The sequence below is a fragment of the Crocodylus siamensis genome, chromosome 4 (genome assembly GCF_052110815.1).
Source record: "Crocodylus siamensis isolate JL-2025a chromosome 4, ASM5211081v1, whole genome shotgun sequence".
Classification (NCBI taxonomy): Eukaryota; Metazoa; Chordata; order Crocodylia; family Crocodylidae; genus Crocodylus; species Crocodylus siamensis.
Genome location: NC_143398.1, coordinates 14,544,617 through 14,569,265, shown reverse-complemented (window position 1 = coordinate 14,569,265; position 24,649 = coordinate 14,544,617). Strand labels below are relative to the sequence as shown.

The 24,649-nt window shown below is 42.4% G+C and overlaps 2 protein-coding genes across 3 annotated transcripts in view; one reads left to right on the top strand and one right to left on the bottom strand.

The window, feature by feature from the left end:
* Nucleotides 1–4,811, top strand: part of GRM3 (glutamate metabotropic receptor 3) — a 154,338-nt gene extending 149,527 nt beyond the window's left edge. For both annotated transcript variants that reach the window (XM_090041867.1, XM_090041866.1), the window contains exon 6: nucleotides 4,296–4,811. In XM_090041867.1, coding sequence (XP_089897993.1) covers nucleotides 4,296–4,369 — 74 coding nt within the window. In that variant the 3' untranslated portion in view covers nucleotides 4,370–4,811. The remainder of the gene's footprint in view (nucleotides 1–4,295) is intronic.
* Nucleotides 4,812–11,317: 6,506 nt separating this feature from the next.
* Nucleotides 11,318–24,649, bottom strand: part of ELAPOR2 (endosome-lysosome associated apoptosis and autophagy regulator family member 2) — a 175,773-nt gene continuing 162,441 nt past the window's right edge. Inside the window, exon 22 of the mRNA XM_090041865.1 lies at nucleotides 11,318–16,385. Within this exon, the coding sequence (XP_089897991.1) occupies nucleotides 16,326–16,385 (60 nt within the window). The 3' untranslated portion in view covers nucleotides 11,318–16,325. The remainder of the gene's footprint in view (nucleotides 16,386–24,649) is intronic.

The window sequence follows — 24,649 nt, the reverse complement described above, 5'->3', positions numbered from 1 at the left end:
ACCAGTCCCCCCCAGCCTCTGGGGGCATATGGCATAAACGAGTGCAGCTTCCCAGAAAACAGGCTACATAAAGCAGTAGTGTTGGGGAAAAATTTTGCCTTTTTAAACCAAATCTTGAAGCTGGCCTAAACAACTGCTTCTCTTCAGATTTCTCCCTGAAAGGTAAGGTGGATCTTGGCCCTGTCTGTATCTGTCACCAGTTTAATTAAAAATCACAAAGAGGAAGGCTTGTGGTACACGAATGAAACGGTTTATTAAAGAAACACAAAACAGCCACTACTTTGTTAGTAATATACATATAAAAAACAACAGTAACAGCAGTAACAGTTACCACTAAGTATAAATTCTATAAATCCTATAACTAGGACAAAGGGACTGCAATCACGAGAGATATTTATTGGACCACCGCTGTCGTCGGCTCTGTCTGCCTTTTCAGACCCAGTGCCAGGGCTTACCTCACCCTATTACTGGTCACTGGTCTTTTACAAGGGTATATGACAGAAAGATCGCCCACGAAGGCATCCCTTCCCAAGGTGTGGGGGGATACACACCAGCTACTCAGTGAGGGCGCTACCAAAGCCTTATGCACCTGACAGGAAACATGTCAGGGAGCCACGCTCTGAGTGAGTGTAGTGGTGTGCTGCGGAGCGGTCTCTGACCGCCCCAGGGACCCTTGCTCCTCACAGAGGACCCGGATTCTGCGGAGAACTATACCGGGACAGGCAATAATTTTGGGCAGAGGGCTGCTTACTGAGTTTTGGCAAGCCATTGAGGGCTACATGACAGGCAGGCAGGGGCAGATAAATATTAATTTTCTAAATTTTGTAGGGGCCCCATGGGCCAGATAGAATGGCCTGGCAGGCCTCATCCAGCCCCCGGGCCGTGTTTTGCCCACCCCTGATCTATACCCACTCACACAAGCTATTGCTCTCTCTCGGTCTCCTCAATCACTTTCTCTCCATCAGTCCTTACAGGCCCTCTCACAAGCGTACCCTCACCAACACACAGAGCACCAGCCACACGCACGCCAAGCCCCACTCACTCCCTCACTCCGTTTCTGTCCATCAAAACCCTTCATAGGAGTAGTGCACCCCGCGTGCCAGGGCTCTGCACACGCCACGTGGGCGTGCACACAGCACGCTATTCATTATATCTAAGGGTGTCATGTGGAAAATTACCAAGCTTAGGACCAGCACCATGTCATTCGTCCTACTTAGTCTCACCTGTGAATGACCTTACTAACTCGAACTGTCCTGGTCCCATAACATGAGCCAGCCACAAGCATCATAATTTGCTCTCAACAGTAGGAACGTCCTCGTGTGGCAGCAACAAGGCTAGCCCCAGACCCTTGCAAGGAAAGCAGCAAGACTGCAAACTTTCTTAGTGGAAAAAGTACTTTATAGACATTCCCGTAGACCAGGGGTGGTCTAAATGTGGTACACGGGCTGGATGTGGCCTGCCAGGCCATTTTATCCAGCCTGCTGGGCCCTTAAAAAATTTAGAAAGTAAATATTTATCTGCCCCTGGCTGCCTGTCATACAGCTCTTGATGCCTTGCCAAAACTCAGTAAGCGGCCCTCCCCCCGAAACAATTTTCTGCCCCTGCCCTAGATACCGTAGGCCTCACTCACCCTCAGCCAGCTTGGTGGCTCTTCAGCCAAAAGTTATTGCCTTGCCAGCAGCTGCAACAGGATTATCACAGAGCAAGAAAGCAGCAGCAGTCATTTTGGGAGCCACTTTGGCACAGCGTCTGCTTCTTTCCTCCCTTGCTTCTGTTCCAGCAAAGGAGGGGGAAAAAACCCCAACTTCCCTGCTTAGGACACAATTTTGGAGAGCTGATTTTAGAAGAGGGTTCCTATGGTAAGCAAGTATACATGGTGCCTTGTGGGGAGAAGGTATCAGGAAAAAAATAAAGGAGCAATATTTATATTTGGCACATGCACAGCTCTTTTCATAGCTGTTAACCTTTCAGCTTCAAATCATGCCAGCAATGCAGATGAATGACAATCCTTATACAGAGTGGGACCAGAGTAAATGAGATACATCCCACAGTTTTAGGATGGGCATCTGCATCTTAGAAGAGATTATGGGCCAGGTTTTCTGAGGCGCTCACCTCCCTTTAGTCACCTAAATAAATCAGCTGGGTTTTTCGCTGATATTTACATCCAGTCTGTCTCCTTGATATAGGTATCTAAGTCAGAGCTGAGCTTTCCCATTTCCGCTCTGGTTCTTAGCTCCCAGGTCTATATGACTTCTGTCAGTTTATATGTACAGAGAGCCACCTACAGACTGCCCTCGGCTCTTTGGTCCCCAGCTTTCATTCCTGTCTGCTAGAAGCTCGAGGATTACACAAATTGCCCTAAAAGCCCTACACAAATTGATGTCCCCTAGCTGACCCAGGCCACATTTTGCATCGTGTAAGCAGAAGCCATTTATGTCTACAGTTCTATTGTAGAGAATGCGTTAAATGAGAAAACAGACCAGACAAGATAGCAAAGAATCACCGCGTGGAAATGTGATGTGCCCAAACAACAAATTATGGATGACCCAACTGAATGAGTGGGTCACAGAGAAAGAGTAAAGAAAACAGGAGTTGTGGAAAATACAGGTAAAATAATGCAATGTTGCAAGATCCGAGTTGCCCACTGCTATATGAACTAATGAGGCTTCTAGCTCAGGGTTGAAGAATAGCACTTCTGTTCATCCTATTTCTGCTTCTGAGGTAGGTGTCTAACTGACAGGTAGCAATGCCTAGCTTTTATGAACTAGCCTAGGAGAGCAAAAACCCAAACGGTCAGCGTGGCAGATGCAAGTCCAAATTCCTTCTTTTTCATGAGTCAGAGCACTTGAGTCCTCTGTTTTTCAGGATCACACCCAACCACTAAGCTATTCCAGGAGCAAATGTTCACAATCTGTCCCACTGCAATAGTGTATTCTGCTTTCTGTGCAATAGTGAAATATTCAGTAGACCAAAGTCAGGGAACAAGAACATCTCTATAGCCTGGTGAGGGCAAAGAAGGGGACACATGTGGGTTGCTGGCCTTGCTCTAATTTGCAAAAAGTTATGACCATCCTGAAACTTTTTTTTTCAAGCAAATAAATTACTCGTAAGGGAAAAAAATCACCCGGCTTTATTTCTGAGGCTTAGGTTATTCAAATCACTGACCTCTCTTTCCCTTCATTTGGTAGACTGCATAATGGGACTGTGGAAAGACTTATTAGCTGCATAAAAAAAATCTGGATTGAAAATAAGTTTCAGTATCTTTATCAAAATGGTCTCAGTCTCAAAGTGCAGCTATCCCTGCTTTTGGAAGACTCATCATGCCTTTGTCAGAAATGTAAATTGTTTGTTGCACTGGGGATTGATTTTACTTAGTCAATGCTTGCTGCATTTTTTTCTTTTAAACATTTTTTTCTTTTAAACATTTTGATCAAGGCATCCAGTTTCTTTGGGTCACTGTAAATGTTAACCTAATGTACCTTTGATAATGTACCATTGTCTGATTTTGAATAGAGATGTCAATGAAGTCTCTTCATTCTTGATGCTCCAACAGAGACAGACAAAACTGTTGGTTAAAATTATACCTCCCTAGGCTTTATCAGGATAACATTATGTCCTATTGCTGTAATACAGAAGTATTTAAGGAGAAGTTCTGCCACGTTGACTCATACTGAGCAGCCTCAACCTCCACTGAAGTCAATGGAACTGTATATTTATTGACTAACATATAATTTAACATTAAAGGTATTGCAATTTGGCCTTTGGGTGTGGGTACTCATTAATTCCCATCCTAGACTCCTAGGAGTGAAGGGGTCAAGGCCAGAATATTATTAAAGGGTACTAAATGTGCTGGTAAATTTATATGGTTGTTAAAATAAAAGACTTGCTTTGCTCTTTTGAGCATATATAGAAAATAAATCACTTCCTTTAAATTGAAATGTAGATGAAAACACATTTGATGCAAAAGTGGACCCTCGTAATTCTCAACTGAATAATGAAAGGCAAGTAAATGGATAATTCCCATGAGGTGCTAAACATTCACCACTCTTGCTGATATCATTGAGCCTGGAAAATATTTAGCATCTCATAGGATCAGGCCTTGTTTAGAAATGGTGAAAAACCCAAAAACCTTGATTCTTACTTACAATACGGCCACATTATATTATTCTAACTAAATTACAGTTACCATACTTTGCATTGCCAGAAAGGCATAAAGCAATATCTGCCATTTATAAGAATCATGTCCTCAAAGCCATTTTCCTTGGTAGCTAATGACTCTTCTTTCTCTCTTCCAGCATCGGCTAGTATGTACGTGCCCACGGTCTGCAATGGAAGGGAAGTCCTAGATTCCACCACTTCATCTCTGTGATTGTGACTTGCGGTTCAGTTCCTGAGTTTTTAGACTGTTAGGCAAAATTTGCACATGTTGTGCACTCCAGAAACAAAATAAAAAACAAAACTAGTACCTTTTTTTAGAAACAGTATAATAAATTATTTTTGAGGACTGTACAGTATATAGTGATGTTCTAGAACTTTTTAGACTGATTTTAGCACCTCTGTTATTAACAGTTCTGGGGGACATGTACATAGCCATGGTTTACCGTGCGCATAGTTCTGCAGTGTTGACTCAGCAGTCAAGGGAGTGATTTGTTGCAAGCACAGTCGCAGTGTTAGGTGACTTTCTTTCCTATGAAATTTTTTGTAGTTCCTTGTTGTAATTAACCTCAACTGCATTTCTATGTTGTATATTACAGTTACATTCTGTGTAACGGATTGTTTTCTCAGCACAAAACAGCAGTATTAATGTAAAGATGCCAATAATAAAATCATAAAAGATTTTTCAGCATTGTTGCACTTTTTGTTTTTCCCCTCTCAGGTCATTATAATTCATTAGAGGGGACTAGATCCTCTTTCTTTCTGTTTCCACCAATTAGTAAATTAAATCCTGCTGCTCATTGTGGTTCTAGGGTTTAGCAGTCTCCAAATGTTTGGCCACAATTTGGCCGGTAGTATTGGCAACAACATCCCAAGGTGGTTTGGCCAAGTCAAGGGCAGGTTAGCTTCAAAAAACTAGGTGAAAGCAGATGTAAGCCTGGAAGTCTGCTCTGCTAGTCCCTCAGCTGGTGTTGACTGACACTTATCCAGGAGTCTTGACTTTGATCAGAAGGAAAATACATATTGCTAAAAAATTTCAAATGAAAATATTTTCCCCATTGAAAAATGGCCTTTCTTCAAAACTGAAAATGTTCAGGTTTTGTTTTCTGTTTGTTTGGTTTTTTTATGGGGGGTTGGGATATTCATGAAATTGGGAAATTCGTGAAAATGGCTTCTATTCCATCCAGGAGCACAAAACAACCCCAGATGCTCCCTTTGCCTGGAAAAGGGTGTTTGTACCCTAAAGCTTGCAAAGAAAAATTTTCCAACTATTTTAGTTGGTCTAAGAAAAGAGGTCAGATTTAGCCAAAGAATTTTGTCTGCACTGTGTCCTTAGACCAACACAGCTACATGGCTACCCCTGAAATTTTCTGTGACTGTCTGCCTCAAGTTTCTCTGAAATTTGACTCAAAGCTGTTATCAAAATGACCATAACATTATTTTAATGTTAAATCATACATTAAGCTGTGTTTGATATACTAAAGCATTCATATATTTTGCTAGAGTCTAAAAACATGGGAAGGTTATATTAGGTAGATAAAAAGATAGAGACTCCTGATAAATAAGATTACATCTGTGTTAGGCCTGCTTTGTATTAACATGGTGACATAAAGCTAGCATGATCTCTCCATTAAATTGCTTTGCATCACTAGAACAGAATCAAACAGTTAGAAGATACTAAGGAATCTGGACCATAAAATATAGTCACAAAAAGGACAATCCTGAAGAAATGTCCTAGCATCTCAGTAGCAATGCCTGTGACCAAACCATACAGATTTAGAGTGGAAATCTACTGCAGCTGTAGGCAATTGCAAATCACCTTTAAAATAATGTGACTTTTATAATCACATCCTAAGAGGAAACAATCTCCTGTCTTACCTTCGATCAGGTCCAATAAGTCATTCAAGAAACAAACACACCTCTAATTAATGTTTTGGTGTATATTTACCTAAGGGCTTGTTCTCATCGATCCTGCACCCATTGAAGTCAATAAGCAAAATTTCCATTGACTTCAAGGAAGTGGCTGTGACTCTTAAAAGGCTTGGATGAAAGACGCATACAATTTAAAATACAACGGGAGAATAAATTATCTGGGATCTGATTCTTCTTTACACCCAGGCCCTTCTATTCACTCACAGTCTATAGCTCCTTGGGGCTGGATTGACAAAGGAAGTCAGGTCTAACGGCCACTTTACATGCCAAAGCCCAGCATTTAAGTGCTCAAAAGCCCCACTCAGCTGCTACCATCCCAGGAACTGCCTATGGCACTTAAGTTTCCACCAATTAAGGTGGCCTGCCTTACTTTCTGCTTCTGGGCACATACAAAAATCACCAAAGTCCCTATCTGTTCTATACCTAAATCCCTGCAGGACTTGTACATGAAGTTTTCCTCTACTTCTATTGCTTAAGAGGCTCAATTCAATAGATGATGTCAGAACGTGCCTCCCAGATCATATCTCACACAAAACAGAGCCGGGGTAGCTGTGCTGCTGCATTTATGCTAAGTCCCTTGGGCTAAGGACAGACATTCAGAAAGTTGGAGCCTGAACTGATTCACTCTTTACAGGAGACCCCAGCTCAGGTCCCAGCCAGTAGGACAGGGAGGGGGCTGGCCAGTTCACTCCAAGCTACTGCTGGGGTTGACCATACCCTTGCCGCTGGAACAGCCAGTAGAGAAATGCAGGTCCATGCCGGTGAGACAGGGTGGGGAGGGGGGTGGAATAAACCTCATCCCTGCTCCCTTCTGGGGACCAGATTCTGGCCAGGCCCCTGCCCCTGCCCCTGCCCCTGCCTGTCCATGCTCTGGCTCTGGTGCAAAGAGCACAGCCTAGCCCAGACAGCATGCTGGGGGACTCTGGTTTAACTTCAACCAGGAAGGGGTCTGGGACAGAAGTTGCATAAACCAGTATGAGTTCAATGAGTTAAGTCCAACTACACTCAACCAGGTTTATCTCAAACCGGTTTCAGCCATTTTGAAACTGGTTTATGTGCACTGAACTTATGCTCTGTTACAGGTTTAAACCAGTTTCTGATCACTTAAACCAATTTCTGTGTAACTTCTGACCCTAGACTGGGCGATTAAAGCATTCACCTGAGATATAGTTGAACCAGCTATAATTCTCTCCTCTATGTGATTAGGAGCAAATATTTGAATATAGGCTGTTCAGGATAGTGCTGTAATAGAGGACAACCATCTCTCCCAAGATGGATCCATTAGTCTTTGCAGCTGAAACTGGCCCATTTACACAGTGATTTATATGTTCATGAATCAGGGAGGAGAATCCCATTTCCCTAGGTGAGTACTCTAGTTGTTGGGTTACAAAGTTGTTCCATCTTTCTCTCTCCCTGCAGTGCAATGAATAGTTGAATATGTTGTGGAATGTTATTTTTTATGTCTAGTTTTCTTGGGTGGCCAAATTGAGATGCATGATTCTCTGAAAATCAGGTCCCTTTGAGGAGTCTTAAATTAGGCAACAAACATCGCTAAATTAAACAAACTCCAGGAAACCACTTATGCAGTAAGTTATTATTTAAAGTCAGAATCTGACCTGAAATACTTAAATCAAGTCACGTCCAATCATTTCAGATCCAAAGACAAATGAACTCTTTGTGAACTCCTTATTTGGCTTGAAATACACAGGTGGTTACCACCTAAACTTGTTTCCTTATAGGCAATTGAGACCAGATGGAGACTTAGCTGTCTCCACTGTTTTTCATTAATAAAGGTGAAGAAATAGCTGAGTCTTTTTGATTATTTGCTCTGAGTAGCCATGTAGCTTCAAAGGCATCAGGCTATGCAGCTGCTTTGCTTTTGTACAAAAATGTCGTGGCTGGTGTTGAAATGATGGAATTCTCTCAACTCCTTTCCTAGCATTTGTGTATGATTCTTGTGTTTCTTTGGACGGTTTTCAGTGCTCTGATTTGGATTTCCAGGGAATGTAAGGTTCATGATGGATTTGAGCCAGTGGGAAAAAAACACCGAACAAACAAAAGGAAAATGTCAAACCCTGCTAGTACATCTCCATGCATTGCAGTAGCACAAAAATGTGATGAGATTCCTTTAAATTAGATCTTAAAATGAACTCTTAATTTTCACCCCCCGTGAATACTTAGTGGATGTCTTTTAATATTGTCTTTTTGGAAAAAACTCAAGCAAGTATTTGGACTTTGCAAGTCTCTGAAAGGCTTGGCAACTCATGAGCTGTAATTGCTTTCCCTTTAAAGTACTATACTAAAGATGGGAAGTGTGCTAGTTTCCCTGCTTCTTAAATCAAGTTTCTTTGTACATGATGTGAGCCAGCTTGCTAATTCAGAGCAATTAGGTGGGTAGCACCACCACTGGGCATGTTCGCTGCCGAGGGGAATTTTTAATTCCGTTTTACAAGTACTATTGATTCCATTATTACATTTAATCCTGCTTGTATAATTCCACCTCTCTAATTTCACTGGAGAGGAATAATTACAGTTATGGAGCTATACACTGAATTTTGTATTTTATTTATTTTTATCTAAATTTTTGGATATACATAAGGACCAATACACGCACTAAACAATATGAAGAGTCACAAAGAAAAGGGGCCTGCTCATAACCGTACTGGCATTGTGAAAAAGGTTGTTGCATAAATGAGAATTTACATGCAGATGTTCAAAGACACCTAACAAACATTCAGCTAGCTGGTTTGTCAGTAATTCTTTGAGGAAAAAACTCATAGCCAGATCCTATATAAAGGATTCAGACTTCTAGAAGCACCACAAAGCTGAGATGTCTGGTTAGCAGAGTGGGACCCAGAATCCCATGCTGAGTACCTTCTACATGGTGAGAGTTGGGCACTAGAGAATGGGATACAAAACAGCCAGAGCCCTGAATAGGAAGCCAGCATATCTAGGTTAGGGACAGACATTACACACAAACCAGTTCAAGTGATCAGAAACCAGTTTAAACCTGCAACAGAACAGATGTTCAGTGCACATACACCAGTTTGAAAATGGCTGAAACTGGTTTGAGATAAACCTGGTTGAATGTAGTATCAGATTTAAGTGATTTGGCTCAAACTTATTTATACAACATCTGTCCCAGACCCCTTGCTGGTTTAAGATAAACCAGACTCCCCCCAGCATGCTCTCTGGGCTGGGTGGGGCTCTCTGCTCCACAGCAGGGCTGGCCCCTCCCCTCTGCTCCCTGGCTGCAGCTCCAGAAGAGACTTGCAGGCACAGCAGGATCTGCCTGGCTTCCCCTGCCCTACCCCCCACCCCAGCTGCTTGCTGGACAAGCAGGAATCCCCCCCTCCCCCCGTCTCTCCCCTCCTATCTCCCACAGCAGGGACCTTAAGCATGTGGCATGCTAGCTAATACTGAGAAGTATCTCTGTGTGTCTCCAATTTCACTGGGACAGAAAGACAGAAGAGTGACCACTTAGGGCTGTTTGGAGCTAATCAACAGGTCACCCAGTAAGCTGTTTAAGAAAAGTTTGAATAATGGGAAGAAGCTATTGCTTTGCTAATGAGGTGATAAACACTTTATCAGCCCCTTGCTGGCTTGCTTGCCTGTCAGTTTGCTGCAGACAGTATGACAAAGCAGGGGGGGAGATGGAAAAGCTCTGTATCATCAAGAGATGCATGCACTGCACAACCTGCCTTTGCCTCAGAGTGCTAGCAGGGGGCTGGGGTCTAGCAACACTCCCACTCCTTGAGCAGCGAGTAGGGAAAAGCCTGGGATGAGGTAGACAGCCCTCCCTAATAAGAGCGTCCCGCCAGGGCCTGGCCATATCCCCCCTCAGCTCAACAGTGTGCAAGGAAGGGAGGGCTGCTCTAGCAGCCCCTGACTTCTAGCCTGAGCCACTGCAGGCATGTGCCTGCATGTCTGGGATGTCTGTGCAGCTACAAAGTGATTTAGCCTAGCCAGGTTAAACTAACCTGAAAATATTGAATCAATTCAGGCTCAGGTTTTTTGAATGTCTGTCCCTAACCCTAGAGTCAGCACAATCAGCACAAAGATGTATAGAGGTAGCCAATAGGAAATGCTGAAGACTGAAGTAAGACTAAAGCCCCACCCACAGCTTCCTTATTCAGGGCTGCAGAGATGAACTGTTGCTTAGCTGGGGTTTATTACCCTGAGCTCTTTCCTGAAATTAAGTGCCAATGCCCTCTTTTTCAAAACTAATCAGGGCTCATACTTTCAAAAATCAGTTTCCCATGTGGGAATCCCAAATTTAAATCCTTTTTCAACCTGAAGGGATGCAAGACAGTCCCTTAGCCACCAGGCTGGAAACTAGTCGGAGTGCAGGATGGGAGTGAAGGGCACCCAGAGGAAGCTGTGTCACTGTGCAGAAAAGAATTCAGGATTCATTGGACCAAATACAGAGCACAAGAAGGAGCCTGAATCTATGCATTAGTGGTCAAGGTACTCTCCTTAGACTCCAGTGACCTGATTAAAAAGTGGGACAAAAGGTATCATATCTCACATCCACTAGAATCAGTAGATTTTTAGTCTCTGGAAGGCACCCAGAGAAAGGGTGCATTGCCCTTTTCCACCTTGTTACACCTGTGAATGTCAGTCATTCATCTTAGTATGCTGCAATTTCAAACCCATACTGTAGGAAACCATGTTAGTAAACCCCATTCCCTCCTCCAGTCCTAACCCTCAAATATAGGAAAGGGTTTTTTTGGGTAGGGGTTAGAAATCTGATACTATCCTGCCTCTCAGTGATGAGCTGAGAAAAGTTTGTGGGAATCTTGAGGGCTGACTGCAGCCTGCCTTGCAACAGCAATCATGGCAATGCAGCAAGGGTTCAGGGGCGTTGCAGGCACTAATGTGCACAGTGGACAGCCTAGAGTTTGCGAGTTTGAGGCCACAACAGAAGCACTTATGGCCTGGTCTCTCAAATTCCAACAAATATGTAAATTCTGCTAAATACCTTGTCACAAAGGACTGAAAAAGGAATGGAAGCAAAAATTCAGATTCTCAAGCCAGCCAGTTGTGAAAAGGCTGCAGATAATCCACCACAAAAGATAAAGGTAGCTACTGGCTTCTAACCACTGCCTGACTCACATTAGACCCAGTTCTGCAAATGTTACAGGAGGATGAGAGTGGGGAGGAAACACCTACTTGATGACACTGCTTGAAGGAAAGGTACAATGCTACCCAGTTGCTTTTGTGTGTCTGGCAAACTTTTATTAGACAAAATAAAGGGTTCAAATATCCAAAACAAACCAGAACAGATGCAACATAATCGACACAGAAGAACCACGGTGCAACAAGGATTCAGCATTCAACAAGATCTGGGAGCGTCTCAGCCTGATCTTTGGCAGACCCCTCTGAAAATAGGTTCCTGGGGAATTCTAGTGTAGGGAGGTTACACATAAAACCAAAGCTCCCAGCATTCATTCATCCCCAGTTTTGATTTCACCAAGCACACGGATAAACACATACATGCTCCCTCCTTTGGGTTTGGAGTCCTTTAAACGGACCAATAATCTCATCCAGTATGGCTTCCTACATCAACACGTGGGCAGTTTGCTTCCCAGTAAGATTCAACTTCACACAGCCAGGAGTCTGGCCAAAACATGGCGGTAGCTTCTGAACATCTTGCATGTTGCAACTCTTCCCCATTCCTTGCTGTATCACACTGTCAAACTGCCAGTGTGTCCATGAAGTCATAGGTGCTCTAGCCTTCTCATGTCTGCATATTCTGAGTTGCAGCTTTCATACGTTTCTTCTACCTTACCTATACAACTACTCCCCAAGATACCATGAATTTCATACTCTCCGAAGGAAGAAAGTTAAGAATGCACATAGGTCATGTTGACAAATAAGGAGAAAGAAGAAAGAGGGGAGAACAAAGTTAAGTAGTACCCACCACTCCATAATATCACTGAAGCAAAGAGTTTTGAAAGGTTTGACATTTTATGAATAGTAAAAATAATCGTCCACTCTTGCACTAGCTAGGACAGCAGTGCAAAGGCTCTGTCCCTTCACATTTCAGGACCTAAAGCAACCCTCAGCAGGAAGAAACATCACTGGTAGGAATGCTTTTGAGTGTTTTCAATCATACTTCAAAGCATCTGCTACTGGCCACTGTTGGAAATTGGTCAGCGTTTCCGGGTAGCAATATCCATTGCTATTATTTCTAGTTATAATCAAGTATCCCACCCTTGTGAGATCCCACCAGTTCTCTTAGCACAGGCAAACGAACAGATCCCAAGTGTCCACCTGCAAGAACCACAACCTCAAAGACTCCTTTTAAATAGTTAATAATAACAATCCTCCTTTAACTAGGATAGACTGCAATTGCCTAGATCCACAATATGGCTTCTACTTGACATTTGAGAATTCAGATTCCAAATCAAGTGTATAATGCATCTCGAATACCAGCAAATGTAATTAGAACCAGGGGGAACGGTACATTGCAATTTGACCTGTAGAACCAGATCCTCTAACGGTGTAAAACAAAGTACCTCCCCATGAGTCTAATGGAGCCATCCTGATTTACGCCATTTCAGCCTAATTTACTTAGAAAATCTGACTTTAAGAAAGGTCTCTGTACATTTGTCCCCAGGCAAAGACTGTCAAGGCAAAAAATGATAATATCCATGCTTGATTTGCCAATAATTTATACAGAGACACCACTATAATGTATTTAATCCCTGAAAAGATTCAGTGGCTTGGTTCCCAAGTTAAAAGGAAAGCATGCAAATGCTGCAATAAAATGTATTCCATTTAATCAACTGAACACATAACAGACTGATTCTCATTGTTTTATGGCATCAAGTAACAGAAGATGTCACAGGCAACAGTTTACTTAATGAATTGTTTAAGGCTTCCAAACTGTGCCTTTTATCGGAAAATGAAAATAACATTTTTCCCCTTGTATCTTCAGGGAGAGGAAAAGAGAAATAGTGAAAACCAGCTAAAAGACATCAGAACTAACTTGCTTACTGCTGGAAAATTCCATGGTATTATTTTAAACTTAACTTCAATCAGTTCTGTAGGAGTGGTTTGTGTCTATTTCCATAGTACTGCACCAGTATTTTTAGACCGCTTGAAAGAATATTGTATAATAATGTGACAGATCATTTGGAACCACAGATAAAAAACTGCCATATACTAAAGTCTATAGGAGCTGACAAAGAGAGCTGTTTTGCAGCTAATTGGATAAATTCCAAGGGAAACCCCAAACAAACCTTCCTTGGTATCAACCAACTGAAATATAGTTCATTTAAATTTAAGGCATTTTGATATTTCAGAGACCTGGCTCCAGTGGTAGAAGAAGAATCCCAATTCTCTCTCAATGGCTTGGAAATGATGTGCAGATAAGGGCTGTTACTCAACATTTGAAAGATAGAAACATTGGTAACAGGCAGAACTATGTGGAAGGTGGGAATTCTGTAACTCCATCCATCACTAAAGCTCAGTGTAGGCTGCCGTTCTACTAAAGATCTCCAATCTGAAGTTTCACATATTATTTTTACTTTATGAATGCCAGTCAGATAAAAATCTTTGATGCTACAGCACACTAATTGAATAAAAAAAATTTGTAGAAATATCTTCATAAAAGACCAGCAAAGAACTGAAATCCCAAAGCCATTGCCATTTACTAAGTAAACATGTCACTGATGATGTGTGTCAATGATATAATGACAACAAATACAATGTACAATAATAAATGCATAACGGTACAAAATATACAAAAAGGAGTGCGTTTATAATTTACATTCAGCAATACTCCAATATGGTGCGACACCCCATAAAAATCCTTTTCTAGCAAATGAAGTGCAGTTTCAAGAACAAAAAGTGTATTTAATACCTGTTAAGGTGTCCAAAGTATTTCCCATCAAAAGAACAAACCCCAGTTTCTGCAATTGATTATATAAAATAATTGAGTAAAATTTCCCTGAACAAGAAAGAAAAACCTCTAATCTTCATAAAATTTTCTTCAACATCTTAGAGTATAATAAAATATTCAGAATGCAGAACAATCTGTTTTAATTTAATTTAAAAGTGGGCTGTTGCCATAGGGGTTGATGCAGCACAGTCATATAAAATAACAGAGCTATATTCCTTATAATAAAACCACCATTTCTGCCTGTGTCTTTTCCAGTGTTTCATAATGCAAACATGTGTATGCCTAGAGGGACAGTCAAGATTGGTTCCTTATCTCCTCATAGCTCTACACAACTTTTTCCTGCATGATTTTTAGATTTAAAGATTTTTAGATCCAAGTTTTAATTAATCATGAGTTCAACTCAGACAGGAATTTCAGAAAATTAGTTTTTGATAGATTGGATATTATGCAGATCACATGCTTTTGATAGGGTGAATTATTCAGTGATTTTCTAGGCCTGATTTTTAAAGGATCTCCACTTAGCTTTCAATTTCCCAGGTACCATCTTGTGCCCTCATTTAAAAGCAAACATTGAAAGAGGAACCAATTTAAAATGTTAACCCACATTAATGCCACTGGGCATATCTACATGTACATTAATGCAGTTTTCCTAGTGCACGTTAAATTTAGTACTTCCAATGTGAGGTACTAAATCAACATGCATTAGGCTGCCCTAATCCACAGTAGCTCAAGCACACACTTTTTACGTGATGCTTACTGTGCAATAGCCTATTTTACCACACATTAGCATAACAGTACTTTTTTTTACACGGCGCTTTAATGTGTAGTAAAATAGGCTACTGCACATTAAAGCGCACGTGTAGATGCACCCACTGAGGATCACTATGCTCTTCTAGTGCTCAGATCTGTGAGAGTAATATAGGATTCCAATTAAGAAGTGTGGTCCTTTGGGTCAACTATTAAACTTTTGTGCTTTTACAGCTAAGGTTCAGTTCCTTCAGTCTACATGAACCCTAGAAGGTTGGGACACAATTGGTGGTCCATATGGGATACTGAGCTGCTGTTGAATCAGCATCCTGAGAGAATGCTCTGGAATAGGTGCCCTGGGTAGAGAAAAGTGTCATTCATGTTCTGGGTCTTGGTTCCCCTCAAGTGCTGACAACATGTAAAGAAGCTATGAATCAACTATTGCCTCTAACCACGTGGATCTGGGCACACAGCAGCAGCTCACACATCGAGGTCCAGGGGGCACGTCTACATGTGCCCCTGACTGCACAGTTGTTATTGCACAGTTATCTAATACTTGTAGCAAGTACTAAATAGCTGCGCAGTAGTTGCTGTTACTTCGCAGTCTCAGCACCGCATGGGTCATTTCTGACCCTGCTGCTAATGCACGGTAGCATCAGTGTCACACTTTGTGCCTGCCGATGCTACGTCGCCATAGAGATGAACTATACTGCCATAGCTCATCACTACGGCAGCGTAACATCTCATGTAGACACTCCCAGGGCTTCTGAAATTTAATCCTGCCAAGACTGTTATTACATTGGCTACATTGGGTTCAACCTGTAGATGTAAAATTGTGCCTGCTACATTAGAGGCTGTTGCAAAACACTTAGAGCCTTGTTACACGGTAATTTTGGGCAGCTCCTGGAGCTCTTAATCCCTGGACTGTCCGCACATTAATATCTTAAGTGGTTTTAAACACTCATTAGGCAGCTCAAAGTTGTGTCACTCCAGACTAAGGGTGTGACTGCTCCAAATTCCAAGCTAGCACTAACACCAATCAACATTTGTGCAGCTCACAGTGTAAGGTGTAACAAGGCCCTGACCTTCTAAAGTATTATCCTCTTCAAGAATCAAAACTCACCTATGTTTCTTCCCCTTCAAGTACCGTTGACCATTTTAAGAGAGACTTGAAATGCTACAAAAGGAACAGTCCAGAACCTTTGTAGATTTCCAGTCTCTCAGAAGAATAATTTCTTATGATGTGTGTGGAAGGAGTGAGAAAAAGTGATAGGTACCTATAAATCACATTACATGCCTGAGCAATGCCCAGGTGAATATCTCATGTCATTGGCAGAATGTCTCTCTCTTCCTGAGTTAAATTTCATTTTCAGTATGGAATCCAAGTGTCTGCTTTCCTTTTTGGCAAGGTACTCAATCACGTGATAAGGCAACCCACTCTTTTGTTTTGATCTTCGACTTCTCTCTTAAACTCAACTTTTGTTAGAGAGATCACCACTAAGATGTATGCCAGAATGTGTTTAAAATGTGGTCCTGTAAAAATAGAAATCAGGTTTGTTTCTTTGAAGGCAGCAATAAATCGTCATATATTTTGGGATCTTGAAGATTTCAGCTGAACAGATTCAAAGTGATCTTCTTTCTCCTGCAATGGAAAAGAGAGGTTTTCAGCAACCAGCATTTCTCATCTTCATTACAAAATTTGCTTCTCTCTTATCACTCCATATAGCCAGCCATAAACCAAATTTCTTCTTTCTGTGACTCCAATGCACGCCCTTTTGAAGACATTTCAATTAGAGAGAGCAATTACTTCTCTCTCAATTAGAGAGAGCAGAATGTGGATTTGTCACATCTCCAATCAAACAAAAAGAATAAAATCAGGAGAAACTTCATATTTTTGCAGAGTGGCAGAAGGATTGTTTATTTTTTAATGCTTGTTTTATGGGTGTCTACAGGTACGCCCTTAGAAATATACACAAATGAGCATTTTGTACAGTATTGAACTGATTGATCCATGTTAGGGATTCTATGGCAAATTTATAAGACATCTTACTATGTCATGTAAAGAAAACAACAACAAAAACCCCAAAGTCTAAGTCATTAAGACAAGTCATTTGAGCAAAGAACACAGATGGAGAAATTGTTGAAATCTATCCCGTCTTTAGTCTTCTGTGGCCTTGGGCATCTCCTGTAGACTACAGCTGATCCAGACACTTAGCTATGGATTGACCTTTACTCCAATGCTTAACTTGAAACAACTGTCCTATTGATTTCAGTGGGATGACTCAACAATGAAATCAAGCATATGAATAAGTGTTCACAGGATCAGAGACTACAATGTGACTATGCACATGCTTAAACTTAGCCACATGTTTAAGCTGAACTGTGCTGAACTGTGTCCAGTCCCCCAGCTGTAAAACAGGGATAACATTTTCCTTCCTCAAAGAGTCGATTTCAGGATCAACTACTTAATGCATCTGAAGTGCTACAAAGATGAAAAGCATCATGCACTGGAAGTGAGAGATGTGCTACTTATTATCCTTTAATTATGATGTCCCTGCCTTTTTTTACTGAGAAAGAACTAGCTTATATAAGAATACAGAACTCATTTTTCAATAGATTTCATTTCATTTTTAAATGGATTTCATCTTGAAAGGTTATATAGTAATTTATCTATCAAGAAGAAAATTACATAAAGGCAAGCTGCTTAACTGGCCACACTTTCAAAGCAGAAAGATACCACAACTGCTTTGTTTCAAGGAGCCGAAGAAATAGAGATGTGATATTGATTATAAGCTGTTTTGGGGGGTTTTTTGGCTATTTTTCTATTGTGTTGAACGGGCTGGTTAGAGGATGTGGCAGTGCACTGGTTGTACCCGCCACTTTAAGATCATCAGGCAGGCGGTGGAGCAGCCTGGAGGTGAGTTCAGAATTGATTAGGTGATCACCTGATTGCAGGGGGCTGCCTGATTGGAGGAGGGCTGGGCAGACAGAGTATAAGTTCAGACCCTGGAAGCAGGGCTGGCAGTTACATCTGAGGAGCTGGAGGAACAATATTGCACAGCCTGAGGACTGCAGCTCTGGTAACACCTGGAAGTTAGGGTAGGAACTATGGGGACAGAGAAGGTTCCTGGGTAAAACCTGAAACTGCACCCTACTGGGGCTGGTTGGTTTGGTGGGGCTGCCTGGGGCAGGACAGGAAATGCCACACCTGTGCCTCCCCAGTGAAAGGCAAGGAGAGGGTGCTGTAAAGCCTCAGCCCCCACTGCCTTGTGTATCACCCCATAGAGGGGAAAGGCTTGGGGCCAAGGTCCACCAGGAGGGACCTTAGGCCCATGGAGAGTAAAGTGTGGCCTAGTGAGGGATTGGAGTGAGTGAGCGCAGTCCAGTGGGGGGCCAAGGGAGTGGGCCACTGAGAGGCCATGGGGGTCAAGGCACACCAAGTGGCACCCAAAGCTTAAGTGGGCCAGAGGCTGAGTGCAGTTCAGCAAGTGGCCAAGGGAGTAGCAAGGAGAATACAGGGTACCATCTATAAGGCATGGGACATGGTATAGAGGTAGTTCGGAGTCGTGTTATTAGCCCCGAACACCAAGGCCACAAATGGGCAGCCTCCCACATATCAGCTATTTTGCTGGAATTTTTTTATTGACATTTTTTCTTCAGTTTACAAAAAGGCTAACTCAAAGCCTTCTCACCCAAATAAGACTGTGGCAGCTGACTCAAAGTGGTTTCTGTATCCATGTTTTACGTTTTGGGGTACTGTTCTCCAATATAATGTAATTAACATTACTGATTTAAATAGTATTTTTCCAAGTTGATACTTGCTAGCATAGATCAGAGCTGAATCTTAGACAATGAAATTCCATAGCTGCTAGGTCAACTTCGTGCCTGATTTGTCTGAAGACACTGCAAAGTAGAGTAGGCAAAGTTTACCAACTATAAGAATTCACAGCTAATGCCAAATAGCCTCGACTTTTGAAGTAAGAATCTACCTGAGACAAGATAAATGTTCCAGAATCTCCTAAATTAATCACCTTTGGCACTTTTACACATGTATCAGGGATGGAAGATGCTTTAATTAAAGCGTCTCTGGGAGCCACTCTAATTAGAGTGCCCACAGCGTCTCATGCATCTGGGTCCACGTGCTTCAAAATGATGGGGGGGGGGGGCACTTTAACTAAAGCCCATTGAATGAGCTATTCCCCCACGCACTACCAGGAATAACTAGGAATAATGGCCATAAGTTGACTGAGAGTAGGTTCAGGCTAGACATCAGGAAGCACTACTTCACTGTCAGGGCGGGTAGGATCTGGAACCAACTTCCAAGGGAAGTGGTGCTCGCTTCTACCCTGGGGGTCTTCAAAACGAGGCTAGATAGACACCTTACCAGGGTCGTTTGACCCAGTATTCTTTCCTGCCCATGGCAGGGGGTCGGACTTGATGATCTGCTCAGGTCCCTTCCAACCCTACTAACTATGAAATTATGATGCTGATACACGAGACAGAGAGGCTGAGCGCATAAATTAGCATACTCCAGTAGATTTGATTAATTGAGTCTGCTCTGACGCTGCAATTACAATGCATTGGAGCAACCACCCTGAATGTCTCCAGGTACCCCTTGAGAGTAAATTAATAATACAGACTACTCCAGCCTATGACTGGTTTCTCCCTTCAGACCTACTAGAGAGAAGCAATTTGCCAACAGAACATCACCGCCTGGTTTCTGGACTGCAGTTCCAAATTGCAAAAGAACCAAAGAACTTGCAAGCCCCCTATTGTCTTAATGTTACAGTTTTTATATTAAATTATGGTGTGGATGTGAAAGGGTAACTGTAGGCACAAATGTGGGAGCATCCATGAAGCCTACATGAAGAAGCTGCCTGAAAGTTAAGTTTCCCAGGTGAAAATCCTTAAATCCTAAACCTACTCATTAGCACTTGTAGGTTCTGTCTTCAAATTCTGAGAAACTTGTAATCTCCAATATCTGCTAATAAAAGCTGTGGAATTTAAGATTATCAAAAGTGATCCCTTAAAGTCTTTTATAACTGCTCTGTTGTAGGGAGGGGGGTAGAGGGGAAGGGGTAGCCACCACACAAAAATAAAATTATAAGGAAGAAGCTTTATAAATATCTCTTAGAGAGTTGTTTGGTTTCAGCATTAAGGTATTTAACTACCTCTACATTACAGGTTTAATTGACTTTGGAAAAATATTTCAGTTATGATTTATAACTGAGCTAGCAGCTACCTCCTTTGAATCCCATTTAAAATTATAAAATTTAAGCGTTTAGCATTAACTTGTTTTAACCTCAATCCAGTACTGAAATTAGCTCAATAACTTGACCTTAAATAGTTACATTGTTTTATTTTGGCTTTAATTTCACATTACTAAGAATAACTTGGATTCTAGGTTTTCTTGATTTTTATTTGTTGTGTTTCCTTAAATGTTTTACTAGCATTTATGAAACTGATATGGAGTCTCTGGCTAAGCAATTTGCATCATTTGGTAACCTTTATAGATATAAGCCACTCAACCTAAAACCTTGACCAGCTCCTCTTAATTAGTTAGTCCCTACAACATTTGTCAAACATTTATACTTACACAGCTCTTCTCCCATCAAGGCTTACAAACTCATGTCACTTTAGACATGTAAGGACATGTAAGGAGAACAATAGGCTTCAAGGGGACAGCTTGTAACCATGTCTGAAAGATCAGGGCCTTGACCTGCTTTTCATCAAATATCTATCCAAAAAACCATGGGGATTTCTTCTCAATGCTGTCATTTTGCTGACAGTACTACAAATAGATTTTCCTTTATTTAAAGAAACTCTTTAGAATATAGCAAGTGCAAAAGTGGAAAAAGAAAATACCTTATTTTTTTGCATATAACAAACCCTGGAATATAAGACGCATCTTGTTTTTAAAAGACAAAACAAAAAAAGATCTTTTCTTGTAGTAACTGAGTAGCAGCAGCTAGGGAGCCGAGCCTCCTCATGGTCCTGCTCCCTATGGATCACTGGAGATTTTAATTTTGGGTTTAGCAGATAAGCAGTGCATCCTGCTCTTACCATAATTCTGCTATATAATGTGCCCTCTGATTTCCAGCAGCTGCTTTTTGCGGAAAAGGTACACACAGTATGTGAACATATGGTACTTATTCACACATTGTATAAATACCTTGTAGGCCCCCTTGCGTCTGGAAGCCACTAAGGCCAAGAACTTGTTGAAACAAACAGGACGTTGAACATTTATGTGGACAGCAGCCTAGTTGCTAGTTATACTGTGTGGACAGTAATATGAGTTACTAGAATCAGGGGGAGGAATTCTATTTCCCTTTGTGCACCTAAATGGCAGTATCCTAGTCATGCAAAAATATAGAACTCTTGGTTCCAAAATGATACCTTTTATTAGACCAACTGGGAAATAGCAAGCTTTTGGGCTCATGCACCCTTTATCAGGCTCAGGGAAAGTTCAAGATGGTAAAAAGTCCCCATATGTAGGAAACAAACTTCTTTTTTGTACAGTATCCTCATCATGCACCTCAGTGTTTTGGACCCTGCCTGTGCACCATGGACACTTAAGCATGTTCACATGGATTGAGCATGTAGAGTCGGCAACACACTGGCCATGAAAGAATAGGTCCCTCCCCCCCACACACATTTTGTTTTAGTCTCAACAGCTGATCAGTTAAGTTTTTAGGCCAGGAAATAGGAGGCTAGGTTCTAGCCCTCTTCCCATCCCCTCCTCCTGCACCTAGAGTGGTCTCAGAGCCTGAGTCCCTAGCACTGTGCACCAACCACCACATGGCAGAGTAGGTGTTAACCAGCTGCTGCTCCAATTCAAAATTCCCCTGGTCCTCATTTTCCACCTTTTCAAAGATAGGCACTATTTTAGCACTTCTCTAGGAAGTGTTGACAGAGCAGTTAAGGCACCTCCCTCTGACTCCAGAGGTATTTATTTGAACATTGTTTGCAACTTCCAAAAAGAATCACAGTTTGCAGGTATGTCCAGGGACTGCCAGACCTGACAAAAGCCACCTTGCTCTTTTCTCTGTCATGGGCTATGGGAATGTGAATACATTAACCATTCCAGCCTGATGGGCCCTGTAGGCACAGGCAAACCCATGCCCCACCTTTCTTCAATTATTTTCTCTCTCCTTAGGGAAAAAGAACAGAAAGAAAGAAAGATGTGGTGAGGATTGTGCTTCCCCATCTTTGGCATTAATGAAGAATGATGCTTATAACATTTGGTTTAAGAAATAAATAATACATTCCAGTTATCTGCAGGGATAAGGACAGAGACTTAAACAAGCTAATGAGGTACTGGAAACTGAGTTTGCCAGCTTTGATTATCCAGCAGGCAAAATACACCAGCCTAGAGATATCTGACAGGCTTATTTCAAAAAGGAAACAGAGTACAGGCCAGGCTGCTCAAATGAATACAGAACTTTGACTTAAGAATAGGATGACTATGGAGTTCAGGAGATGGAGTGGTCTCCATTCTGGATATGAAATATGAACTGATTTTTTTAAACTTTAAAACCTACTTTCCTAGCAATCCCTCTTCTTTTTTCCTAATGATTAAAGGGCAAATGATGCCAACGTGATCAGCAAGGCCAATGCATTTGCTGTGTCTCCTCACAATATTAAACGCTGCACGCAGCAGTAGAGCTGACGCAACATTTCACTACGTTCAGCCATAGCGAGCTGATGCTTTTCACAAACAATTCTAAATAACTGCCTTTTCCCAGGGTTTAAAATTGAACAATTTAAGAGAAAAAATTGGAAAATAACCGCACTATTTTTAGAAGGAAAACTGAAATTCGAGATTTTTAGTATTTTGAAGCTTCTGGGGGTTTTCCCCCCATTTTGAAGCTCTGTGACTTTCACAAAGATGAATAACTGGGAAATTTCCAGAATGAAAAGAGGAAAAATAATTTTAAAAATCAGAACGATTGAAAGGAAAGAGACATAACAGGAGGAGAAACCACTATACATCATTCATTCTGTTGCACTCAGTGGCAAAATGGAAAATAAGGAATAAGATAAAGGGGGAAAAAAGACCCGAATCTAAAAACTGCAAATCTGAAAACATTGAAAGACAGGGTTCTACATGAAAAGGGCAGCCAGGATTATTCAACAGGAAATCCCTGCTCCAAAACCCCGTTGAAGCCAAGAAGGTATTTTTATTGACTTCCAGAAGCTATGGGTAATGGTAAAGTACTCACAGGCTCTACCTTAGGATCTCCCTGTCCTCTACTTCTGTCTAGTTTTTGTCTATTTAGGGCCCACTTCTCTAAACCTACTCATGCCTTGCTTATTAATGGGTAGAGATGAGCTGATTCAGGGCAGTAAGCACCACACTACGTGGTAGGCATTTGTTGATATGAATCTATAGACTGAAAGTCCATGGTTCCTAAAATGTGATCCCTAGGCCCCTTCTACACATTACAAGGATTGCACAATTAACTGGTTAATTGCGCAATTACCTCAAGACCAGCTACATGTGCAAAGTAGCTGTCACATGATAAAAAGCTCCAAGCAGCTATAAAGTTAAGACCTCAAAAATGTGCCCTAACTTCCTACCTGGTTGCTATCGAGCTTTAATTTGCATGTGTAGCAGGGTCTTTCCTGTGACTGGAAGCCATGCCACTTGACAGGGCTCCCAGCGACAGGGGGGCACCAACACCTGGCATGAAACCCCTGAGACCAAGGATCATGGCTGCTGTGATCCCAAGGTCTGGTAGTTCATGAAACCCCCAGGCCCACAAGAGGCTCTTGGACCCAGCTGCGCCTCACCTGCAGCTGGGACCCAGAGTCCCACAGCTGTCACCTCTGGGTCCCCGCTGTGTCTTACTCTCACAGTCCTGGGTGTGTGTGGCCCCCACAGCTGGGAGCCCCCTTAGCAAAGGGAATTCCCAGTTGTAGGCGCCTGCTCCTTGCCAATGCAAGGAAAGCCCAGGATAGGGCCCCCTTACACCAGCAATAAGGCGTGATTGGATCTAATGCGGGAACCCACAACCTACATTTATGATTCACACCTCCTGCCGAGCACATGTGGCATGGCAGGAGGCACAATTGTGTGGACCACAGATTAGATCCAATCCACGATGAACATGGGCCGGCAGTGTGGGAAGGCAGTCAAGAAGGCCAACCGTACCCTGTCATGCATCCACAGATGCATCTCGAGCAGGTCCAGGGAGGTGATCCTCGCCCTCTATGCGGCACTGGTCAGGCCGCAGCTGGAGTACTGCGTCCAGTTCTGGGCACCACACTTCAAGAGGGACGTGGACGATATGGAAAGAGTCCAGAGGAGGGCCACTCGTATGATCAGGGGTCAGCAGGGCAGGCCTTATGAGGAGAGGCTACGGGACCTGAACCTGTTTAGCCTCCACAAGAGAAGGTTAAGGGGGGACCTTGTGGCCTGCTACAAACTGGTCAGGGGGGATCAGCAGGTATTGGGGGAGTCCCTGTTCCCCCGTGTGCTGCCAGGAGTGACCAGGAATAACGGTCACAAGCTGGCGGAGGGTAGGTTTAGATTAGATATTAGGAGGCGCTACTTCACAGTCAGGGTGGCTAGGGCCTGGAACCGGCTTCCAGGGGAAGTGGTGCAGGCTCCTAGCCTGGGGATTTTTAAAAGGAAGTTAGATGAGCACCTTGCCGGGGTCATCTGACCCCGGTGCTCTTTCCTGCCAAGGCAGGGGGTCGGACTAGATGATCTACCTAGGTCCCTTCCGACTCTAGCTACTATGAAACTATGCCTTTACCTGCACGTGTAGAGGGGGCCCTAGATTAGCAAAGCTCTATGAAACAGCATCAGCAGCTGCTGCTCTCCTTCATTATCTTCCCCTTCCATGATACAATGGCTGTCAGTAGCTGGAAGGTCACACTGTCATCGCTCATTTGGAATAT